The sequence below is a fragment of the Protobothrops mucrosquamatus genome, unplaced genomic scaffold, assembly GCF_001527695.2.
Source record: "Protobothrops mucrosquamatus isolate PMUCROS unplaced genomic scaffold, P.Mucros_1.0 scaffold453, whole genome shotgun sequence".
In the NCBI taxonomy this organism is placed as follows: Eukaryota; Metazoa; Chordata; class Lepidosauria; order Squamata; family Viperidae; genus Protobothrops; species Protobothrops mucrosquamatus.
The window spans coordinates 393,846-405,734 of record NW_015386776.1 but is presented as its reverse complement, the minus strand read 5'-3'; the positions used below and the strand labels follow the sequence as shown (position 1 = coordinate 405,734).

Here is an 11,889-nt window from a genome sequence, read left to right as displayed (position 1 = left end):
GTTAGGGGCCTTGGGGTCGACCTCTGTCCCCCTGCCAATACAGACTGCGTACGGTCGGTGAGGAAGGAGGAGAACCACCGCATAACAGTGCCCCCCACTCCCAACCCACCCAACCGTCGCAGCATGATACCGTGGTCCACGGTATCAAAAGCCGCCGAGAGGTCCAAAAGAACAAGGACAGAGGAATAACCCCTGTCCCAGGCCCTCCAGAGATCATTTACCAACGTGACCAATGCCGTTTCCGTGCTGTATCCCGGCCTGAAGCCCGACTGGAGCGGGTCCAGATAGACTGTTTCCTCCAGGTGTCGAGGGAACTCCTGTGCAACCACACTCTCAACAACCTTCGCCACAAAGCGAAGGTTGGAGACCGGGCGATAGTTGGCCAATACATCTGGGTCCAGGGAGGGCTTCTTAAGGAGGGGCCTCACCACCGCCTCCTTTAAGGCCGTGGGGAAGGCGCCCTCCCCTAAAGAAGCAAGGTCTTGCTTCAGTATACAAATACAACTCTCAGACCTGTTCCAGAGCTAACATTAGTTTCCTGCAGATCAAGCCATGGCATAGATCAAGAGAACTTAAAGCTATTTGAGGTCTGCATAAGCAGAGTATATCATGGGATACTCCAATCTTCCCATTTTCAGTTTTCTGGCACTGAAGCTGTGATGTTGCAGAATTTTTTATAAAGACAGGGAAGGAATAAGACTTGGAGAAGGGCATTCCAGGAGACAGTCCTGTATTTGAGCTACTTTTTGATTTGGATAAAAATTAACTCAAATAGTTTACATCCATCCACTTTATTTCCACTCCTATAGAATGTATTAAATTTGACTCCAAAGAATATTGTTTAATGTATTACCATGTTACCATGGTTGCAATTTTAAAGCAAGCTGTTTCGTAGAAAGTAAATAAAGTTGCACTTTTATCAAGAATGCAAACTGTTTTTTTTAATCATTATTGCTAACAGTTTTGAAACTGAGATATCCACTTGGCAGCCTATTTTATTTTTTTTTTGAATTCTGGTTTCTCTGAAGTATAAAATACTAAAAAGCACATAACCAGATCTAGTACAAATATTTTAAACCGCTCAGTATAAAGTTTATATTTAAATAAAGTCTGCTAATATCATCGACTAACAACCCAGCTGCATTTCCTCATGTAATGTTTCACATATGGAAACCAAGATGCAAGATTACCTCATTTATGGTAACGCTCATAAACTATATAGTACACAGTAAACATGTCTGCCTAGCAAATTAAAATATCACTGGGCTTTGTAGCAGCTGAAGCAGTCCAGGACCTGTTTATAGAAACAGATATTTGTCTTTAATTTTAGAAATGGCTAAAATCAAATTCCTTTACTGCACGGCAGACTGCTTGTCCTAGATGTTATGTCTTAAAACAAAAGACAGGCACACATAGCTTTTCAAGGGGTCCATTATAAACAGTCTTACAGGAAGTGAATTACAACTTTAAACCAACAGTCTATTTAATTGGCTAGGAAAGGAATCAGTTTTAAATCATTTTCCTCTGCCAATTTAATGTTAGAAAAAAATTCACCTGTGCCAGGCAACATAACCATTACATAACGTTCCTAAGATGTGTTCCAAAACATGCACGGGTGTGTTCAAAATATTTGATTAACTTTCAGTCTTATATCAATGGATTTTGCTATTTTGACTATTGGTGGTTACAATAAAATTACAACATTTCTACAAGCACTCACTGGAAAAAAGAGTACTGTGCTGATGCTTATCCCTAGTTATCTTTCTCGCTGATCTTTCAGCAGAAAGGAAAACCGAAACTGCACTTTATGCACATGGCATAAAAGTTTTATAAAATAAACAAGATAGGCAAAAGCACCTTCAGAATATAACCTGAATTATCCATAAGAGAAAGGGCTGCATGTCAACTAACAGAAGTAGATAAGTCTGCTGTCTAATTCTTTTCATGGGGAGAGTTGCTTGAGAAAGGAACTGCCATGAATTGCGTTTATGGTTCTGTTCCCTTCCCCTCCCCCACTTTCTTTCTCTATTTGAATTTGAAAGTTCGAGTCTTCTTTTGAATAAATGAAAGCCTGCATTTAGATTAAATTTTTAATACTACTGAGTTATAAATGTTCTGTGCTTCTCTTTTAGTAACAATGTATTTTATATTTCAATTTTTAATACATAAAAGTGCCTCAAAGAGACTCTTCATAGTAGGATATAAAATATTTTAAATCTCTACCATCATAACTTAATTCATTTACCATAATCATAAAGACTTTGAAAGTTTTACTGTTCTTCTTAAATTAGGGAAATAAATAAATAAAAGCTAATACTATTTTCTTGCCTATTCTTATAATCAATAAGCAATCTAATAAACAGGATGATAACCAGCAGCTGAGCAAGAAATAACTGATGCAATGCAGAAACCTCCAAATGAAAAATACCTGGAAAAACCATTCTGGGAAATAGTATTTCTGTATTAACTGCTTCTCTAAATAAATGAATATCTCCGTGTAGAAAGGCAGGGCAACATTCTGAATTGTTTCCATTTAGACTTTAATTTCCTGGATTCCTTTTAAAAGGCATAAAAGTAAAGGGAAAGGCATATCTGGTTTTAGCTAGTGCCTTGTCTGCATAGTCTAGAAAAGATAATTAATAAATATATCTCACAATCTATCCCCAAAACCCTCATGCTTCCAGAAAAAGCCATTCTGAGGAATAAACAGGATTTGGAATCCTCAAGAACTTTTGGAAATTAAGCCCTCGTTTTTGTGTTTTTGCTTCAGTGACTTAGTCTCCAGCATAGGAGTAGATGGCTGCCACTTGTCACTATTAGTTATCACTACTTCCCTATTAATGAAGTCAGGTAAAGCTGGGAGGTTGGCCTGTGACAAACAAAATAGATCAAATAGAGACTTGGGATCAAATAGAGAAGCCCTTATGCTGTAGGAATTGTAATGCTGTTCAGGAATGATCTTGGGAAATAGAAAGAACAGCCACAGACTGGACAACCTACACATAAAAGCCCACAGAAGGAGAGGAGGCCTGGGATCCTCCCAGGTTTTCCCAAGAGTTAAAGGAAAAGAGAAGGAAATACTCTCAAGTCTTGCAAGATTCTGTTAATATAACCTCACAATAAAGATACTGCTAGTATTTATTGTTTTGTTTCTTCCCTGGACTACCTTCGAGGACTAACAAGAATTAAAACATTGGACTGTAATCAGTCACTTTCAGCCTAGCCTTTCATACAAGGTTGTTGTTATGGTAGTGGGCCAGGAGGAATGGAAAGAGGGAATACTGTATAAATCAGTGTTTCTCAACCTTGACAATTTTAAGGCATGTGGACTTCAACTCCCAGAATTCCACAGCCAGCAATTTGAATAGAGAAAATGATCTATTATGATTATGAATATTTCTATTTTCTATGTAACAAAATTAGATCCTATCTGAAAAATAATAGGTTTTTTTTTATCTTCACAGGATTATATAATAATAAAATCTTTATCATTTCTTGTTTAAAAATTAAAAATCCTGTGTCTACAAGCCAAACAATTCCTAAATCTCCATTATTTTGCTTAATGTTCAGTTCCTTTGTTTAAACTGTGATATACAATTTGAAACACGATAGGAATTATCTGAATTATAAACAGCACTGTTGAATTACAAATATATACAGTATTCTCGCTCCACATAAGAAATCAATGTTGTCCCCAAATAATGATACGACTTCAAAATGAAATGACTGAAAGAGCAATACAAGACAGTTCAGCACTTATGACACCTGAGTAAGAGTATTACTCTTTACTAATCAATAAAAAATATACAATTTTCCAAGAATATTTAGTATTCCTGAGATTTGCTTACCACTGCCCAAAGTTCAAATATTAAAAATTAGGGTTGCTAAGATAAAGAAAAGAGGAATTCAGGAAACTGCTTTCAGAATATTATTAATCTTCACAAATATATTGTAGACAATACTCCCTGAATTTGGTATCTAAAACCATTTAGATTTTCTGATATATTATTACTGTTTCTTAAATTCATGAATATGTCCATTCAAAATTTAAATAAACAAACCTAGGAGATGGGAGTAGGGAGAGAAAAGCAAGGAAGGATAGGGAATGAATTAAAGTATCCCCATTAATTGAAAGGTGATTGGGAATTTGTTATTTTTGAGATTTTTTTAATATAAAAATTATATTGCTATTTCAAGTCAATGGGTTTCGAAATAATAACTGTGGTCGAGAGGGTTTTGTTCAGCACCATCTGGTATAGCAGCTGAGTCTTTTCCTGCATTAGAAGACTCTTCGGCCAGTCATTCCTGCTCTAGTTACCACAAAGTTTGTCTATTGCTTTACATGGGTCTGCCCTGAAAACTACTCAGAAGCTTCAGCTGGTCCAGAATGCAGTGGTGCAGACAGAGGTTGCCATGCCTCAACATGCCTATGTGACATCTCTGCTTCTCAAACTGTAATGGTTGCCATTCAGTTTTCAGGGGCAATTTGGAATGCTAGTTGTTACCTATAAAGATCTACATGGCACAGGGCTTGGTTATTTGAAGGACCACCTACTTCCCATGGTCAATATGTGTTGGCAGAGTTGGTATACTTTGGTCCCTTTGGTTAAAAAGTGTTATCTATCAGGACCCAGGAAGTGGATGATCCTATGTTGCAGAACTTATCTTTTCAAATAAGATCCCCCCTCAAAATCCAAATGGTTCCCCACTAGCATTTAGTAAATACTTGAAAACTTTGATTGTTGTCCCATTCCTTGAGCTAAAATTAGTGGGATTCCTTGTTGGGTGTGACCATTATTTTTGTTTTTGCTGGGAGTCTCTGTGAATCTGCATATATGGGTCTGCATCAAAATTAACTAAATAACTAATAGCATTCAACTAACATATAAATGAAGTTTTATATTATTGGACAGAAAATAGTAACTACAATGTGTAAACAATTTAGAAAATATATTATAATTTTATCTATCAGCTGCATTTGCTATCAAAATGTGTAGTTTTAAATATTTGATAAACAAAAATGTAAAAGTAAGCTTAGTAATAACAACATAACTATGAGAAAGACATCCCAAAATACTATATATGAAATCCCTCATTTCAATGTACATATAAAGTTGCTGGAGAGAGATTAAGCCGGGGGGGGGGGCAAAGACTGATCCCCTTAAATTGCCCTCAAACTTAATATAGTCTGGCCCAGATACAAACTGCCAGTTTGAGAAGATACCTGTATTATAGGCATAAGCAATAAAATAGTTAATTGAACTCTTCACATGTAGATCTTATTGTTTGTACCTGACAAAAGTGGAAATGAATGTCTGTTGGACCCCAAAAAAATCACATGAGAAAGTCTCATCTGTTTTTATAGTTTTTGTTACAAAACAGTCATTTGAAACTAAGAATATAACTCTGCATGCCTGGATGGTACATATCAGGTATATATGATAAATCAGGGGTCTTCAAACTTGGCCTTTTATGACTTGCGGACTTGAACTCCCAGAATTCCTCAGCCAGCATGCCTGGCTGAAGAATTCTGGGAGTTGAAGTCCACAAGTTCTAAAAGGGCCAAGTTTGAAGACCGCTGTGATAAACAAACGGTAACAAAAAAACAGTCCCTAAATATTTGTGCATGGCATAATAGATTGTGTTTGATTGAGCCACTAAAAACTTTACATATTATGAAATACCACTTGAAGTTCCCCCCATTTTAAAAATATTTTTATATGCTGTTAATAATGCATTGTCAAGGAGTCTTCTCCTTTAGCCTGGTGTACCTCCACTAAAAAAAGCTATTTTAACATCTAATCCTCTCTGAATTTTGATAATGGAAACTCTGTAATTCTTGTTTCATAAAAAAGAAACTACCTTTACTGAAGCGTGGAAGGCTCTAAACCGGTTAGAGAACAAGACCTTTCCTTTGGTTTTCAACCTATACACATTCAGGCACAGATCTAAATGAGAAGTGCACTCAAGTTTGTATGAACAACATATATTTATGAGGCCTAGGATCATGCTAGATCAGAATCATAGCTGTCTTCACAGGTCCAGCTGTAGGTATGAAAACTGGGCAGAGAAATGAATAAAGCTAGTATGCGTACTCTTCATTATTTAGTTTGAAGGTATTGGTTGAATTTCTGAAGGGAGCCATTCATCTGAACTGCAGACAAAAAACAGAATAGCTAGAAAACAGAATTGAATTCTTAGTAGGCTAAAGCTGCTGGGTAACAAACTGGAAATTTAGAGAGATTTATTGCAAAAAGAATAGCTGAAAGACAAGCCCAACAGAAAGAAGAGATATAGAGACAGAAGGGCTACATATTATTAGCAAATGAGACATTTTGTAATAGTGAACATATTTGGGAAAGATAGCATTCTAGTGTGTTTGATATTAGCCTTATGTTTTTCTTATATTGTGTGAGGATGAATGACAGACAATGTTTATATCCAATCCAACACTTGGATTTCTTGTTCATGATCTTTGCCATTATAGAACATTTCCTCTACTGTCTCTGTATTGTCTGTACTCTATCCTTTTTTATATTTTTATTTTTAAAAGATTACATTTCACCAAAAATTCAGTAAAAAGAAATATGCAAGCTACCAAATTAAAGCTGCATCAATATGCAATATCTGTAGGTTCTGCTATAAATATCAAACTAAGACAGAGGAGGAAAACCTACTCATTTGTACATACCCATTAATGCAGCATATAAAGCAAGAAAGATATATACGATAATGGATAGCACTCTATTCTCAAGGGAATTACATTCTAACAGCATTTCTTCGGTTGAATGAGAAAGTGCAAGACAATGAAAGCAATAGCTTCAAAAAAGAAGTGAAACTAGCAGCCCACTAAATCAAATTTTATTTAAAAGGCAAAATTCTGTTTATAGATAATCTTTAGAAATACAAGGTTTTATGCTTGTTTATTAACACAAATACAATGTACACTAATCAGAAAAGAAAACCACAGCAGAATATTTTAGTTTGCAAGAGAGAAAAGACCAATTCCAGGCATTAAAGTCCTTTTCATTATCTTTCATAGCTAAAATATAGAAACTAAGGTGAAATTATGCAAATATATATTTTAGTTACATTTTAAACGACTATTGTGTGGCTCCAGAAAAGCCCTTTTCCGTGAGATGTTAAGAAAGCTGAAAAGGTCAAGTTTTGTAGAGCCTCCAATCTAAGAACATATATTCAAGCAATTTATTTTTTAAGGAAATAAAAAGATGCATTTGCTCATATTAAGAATCCATCTCCAGTGTGTAGTGATTAAGGTGTTGTCTTAGAAACTATCTGACTGGGAGTTCTAGCCTTCTTCAGCCATGAAAGCCAACTAGGTGACTTTGGGCCAGTCATTCTCTCTCAGCCCAAAGAACCTAATAGGGTTATTGTTGTGAGGGAAAACCAGGCAAGAATATTAAGTACATTCACTACCTTGAAGCAGAATAAAAATATCACCACCACCATCATGCTGTGATATAGCAATCTTTTTCCAATTCACCTGTCTGATATTATGATATAAAGTTTGCCTGTATATGTATAGTTTAAAATCTCAAACTCTTTTTTACACTGAATATACACAGGAAGCCAAGGGAATATATTATTCCATCCTAATATGTAGAAAAAATACAGCCATGATACCACACCTTATTTTCCATCAAAATCTTGCCTCCCAATTAAGATCACTAAAATTCTGGTAATAAAGAGTTAATATCTGCATTAATATATTTGTCAATACTTTCAAATACTAATTGAATACTTTTGCTCTCCAGGCATTTAATTAATGTCCTGTAAAGTAGACATTCTTCTACTTTAAAACTGGATAGTATTTCATTTATTTCTGCTGTTGCCCAGCTTTCGTGATTTCTCTTTTGTGTTTCTATAGTATTTTAATTTAGAAGTCATATTTAAAGAGAATTATCATCACCCTTTCATCCTTGTTCCAAAATAGATAAAATGAATGATGCATTTTAATAAAATCATATATAATGTTATGTTGTTATCTTAACAGTCATATTAAAATAACAATGATTAACAATTAGCATTATATATCCCCACTGTTGCCTTAGTACTATACACTTTGTTATTACATACTGCTCTATATATCATCTGTTTCTCTTGTTGGACTATTCCAATAAGAGACAGACAGCTGCAACACTATTTCCCCATTCACCATAAGGACCATCTGACTCTAATTGTAGTACACAGCTTGATGGGGGTCTGGTTATGAGAAGCCAAAGTATCACAGTGTAATAATCCGGAAGAGCAGAAGCCTGCCAAGCACAGGATTGAAACAGAGGCTTGGGCTGTTTAGTTGGCTGATGAGATGGAGGAAAATATGATTAATGATCAAGGTATAATGATATCAGGAACCCGATTAGCACCACAAAAAGGTCACAGATCAAAGCAGTATGCATTTCCAATCACTGCAGAAAAATCTGTACTGTGTATTGAAAGAGGAAAAAGTGCCCATTGTACCCTACAAAATTACCACTTAAAAGGACCATAATAATTTATAATTATCTCATTAATTGCAAAGATAAATATATGAGCATTCTATTTTTGAAATAGATTTAGGAGTTAATGTGTTTTGGTCAAAATATTACTTTTTTAGAAAGATATTTTTCTTACTTGCATTTTTGTAATCAGACAACATTAATATCTATATAATATTAAAACTAAATACTCAACATGTAATTATTTAGACTATATTTTCAGGATGTTATTTGGAAAATGCTTAGGTACATATGTATAGTTGTCACTTTGGTAATAGCTATGTATACTTGTATAAAATGTATAAAAAGCAAGCTAAATTATACACCATAAATATACTGTTCACATTCATTTCTATCAATATCTTGCTTTTTTCTGTATTTTGGAGTTTAACATCGATGTTGTATAGATAGTGATTTAATATAGATCTGCTTTGTTTCAGTAAAATGGTGAATATCATTCTTACATTGGAACACAACATTTTTGAAATATTTGTATAGTGAATTGTGTGGAATTCATTATATAATTACAAAGAGAAACTTTGCATTGTTGATTTCTGAGGATTGCTTCCCTAAATAGATACTATCATTGGCCAAGATATGACAGCAGGATAAAAGGGAGAGAAATGAAGTACTCCAGAATCCATACAAGTCAGAAATTGTGAAGTATTGTATATGCAAGAAAGAACCATTCTCACATGTTGCTATATTCCTAGTTTCAGTTCTAGTTTTGATCCTTTTCTTGGTGGTCCCAACTGGGCACAAACCTACTTATGAATCTCCTTGTCCTGAAGCAGGAAAATAGAAAATATTATCCCATATGGACTCCTGAAATCCCTTAGATACCAGAACATGATGTTAAACTCTAGTGTCAAATTACTAAATTTTGATAGCACATATTTTCCCAAAATACTAATGGTGGGAATGGGGAGTTTTATATGAACCCAACCACTTCAATCTTGAAACTGAACCCTCTTCCAACCATCTGAACTGCCTTGAAAGAATATTTTAAGGATTTGGATGAGAGGTTTTCTGCTCACATTATATTCTTCCAAATTAATACATCAGTATACTCCCTTGCCAAAAAAGAAATTTGATTCTCAAAAAAAGAAAAAAAAAACCTTCTTCCATACCACTTATTTGAGGAATTCATTTGTTTTTACTGTTTCTTTTCCATATTTACATTAGTTTTCTTAAAAATATGTTTGCATGTATCTATATACTGTATGCTTTAAATAAAATCTTAAAATATGGTTCCATTATTTTTTTTCTTAAGCGGCAGTATAATACCTAATGAGTTATGTAAAAATATGTACATTTTAAGTAACTTCCACTATTCTACTAGAGACTTAAATAATTTTAATGATAGCTAAATTCTGGGAAGCCAAAAAGGTATCATAAGTAATCTAAATGTTGAATTGAAAAGTATTAGGAAGAAATACTATGAAGATAATTACATTAAAACATAAAGCTCATATCATTTTAGTGATATGATTAAAAATAAGCATCAACATTTAAATTAAAAATAAACGTAAAACTTTAGAGCAGAGGTCCCCAACCTTTCCAGTGTGGCGGCCCAGAGGGAAAGGGAGGAGCAGGCAAATTTGCGCCTGAGCATGTGCAAACCGACTGCACGCACCACGGCAGCACTAGCACCCGTGTGCATGCACAAACGGAGCCATGCACACCTGCAGCGGGCCTAGAGCCTGCATGCATGTGCAAATGGTCTGCTAGCGCCTGCGCAACATTGGCAGTGGCACTAGCACTCTGCGCAAATGGGACTGCTAGCACCTGCACGCATGTGCAAACGGGGCTACTAGCTCCCACGTGCATGAGAAAATGGGGCTGCTAGTGTCCGTGCGGCAGCTATCCCCCTCACAGTGGTGCTAGCGCAAGTGGGAGGAAGTGCATGTAGACATGCGTGCACTCACCAGCCGTTCCCGCAGCCCAGTGGCCATAAGGCCATGGATCGGTACTGCATCGTGGCCCATAGGTTGGGGAACCCTGCTTTAGATATTCCCAGTCTTCTAAAATAGCTGTTTTCATTCCAAATTATATAAATTCCAGCTTTGCATGGTTAAAAATGACATTTTTTTAAAGAAAGCTCATATCTTAACACAATTAATAGTTGCTTGTTATCTTACCAGTCTATTTATGCGAACAAATTCTTCTGGGGTTTTGGCCCATGATGGAAGTTCAACATCAGAGACCACTGTTCCATCATCCATCACTCCAAGATTGTAATTATTGAAATTGACAAACATCTCAGGTAGATAATAAAATTCAGGAACAAGCTCCTATATGGAAATGAAAACCAGTGACATGTAATAAATTGGGTTATCATAGAAGTCACTCACTTAAAAGAGATAGTGGATGCAATAGAAAGTACCTTCATTTTGTATATATAATATTTTCACTTTACATGTATTAAATTTTTGCAGAAACTTGCTCATAGTGGTAAATAAACGCAATATTTGAAATGTTGAATGAAAGAATAGTAGTTATGATTAAGTGTCTAAACAGTTTAATCTGAGATTAAAGCACTAAATCTTAGTATTTTTAAAAATAATGGAAGCTATAACATTTAAACTCATAATATATTTAACTTGTTTTTAAAAATGTCATGTTTAGAAACATTAAATACTCACTAAATTAAAATATATTGTAAAATGTGTAGCATTATATTCTGCATCTGATTCCAAAATCAGGTTCAGAAAAATGTGTCTAAATAATCAGCTCACATTCCCTGAATAATTTAAGCTACTTGATACTCTTATGTTTGCCATATCTATGTAAGCAGCACTGAGTAACATACTCAACTTGGCAACAGAATGTTTACAAGATGCATTGATATTATGCATACAGCAATAAAGTATTGCATTCTTAGAGTGTAGCTGGAGCTTAAAGGTGGCACCGATTTTTAGGAAAATTGGCTACTGCAATGATGATGATGATGATGATGATGATGATGATGATGATGATGATGATGATGATGATGATGATGATGATGATGATAATAATAATAATAATAATAATAATAATAATAATAATAATAATAATAATAATAATAATAATAATAATGGTAAAGTTGGAAGGGACCTTGGAGGTCATCTAGTCCAACCCCCTGCTCAGGCAGGAAACCCTATACCATTTTGGACAAATGGCTGTCCAGTTTCTTCTTAAAAACTTCCAGTATTGGAGCATTCACTGCTTCTGGAGGCAGGTTGTTCCACTGGTTAATTGTTCTAACTGTCAGGAAGTTTCTCCTTAGTTCTAGGTTGCTTCTCTCTTTGGTTAGTTTCCACCCGTTGCTTCTTGTCCTGCCTTCAGGCGCTTTGGAAAATAGCTTGACTCCCTCTTCTTTGTGGCAGCCCCTGAGATATTGGAACACTGC

General features: G+C 35.1%; 1 protein-coding gene across 1 annotated transcript in view; it reads right to left on the bottom strand.

Moving 5' to 3' along the window:
• Positions 1 to 11,889, bottom strand: part of LOC107287888 (lipopolysaccharide-responsive and beige-like anchor protein) — a 275,476-nt gene that overhangs the window by 64,048 nt on the left and 199,539 nt on the right. Inside the window, exon 24 of the mRNA XM_029284234.1 lies at positions 10,640 to 10,792. Within this exon, the coding sequence (XP_029140067.1) occupies positions 10,640 to 10,792 (153 nt within the window). The remainder of the gene's footprint in view (positions 1 to 10,639; positions 10,793 to 11,889) is intronic.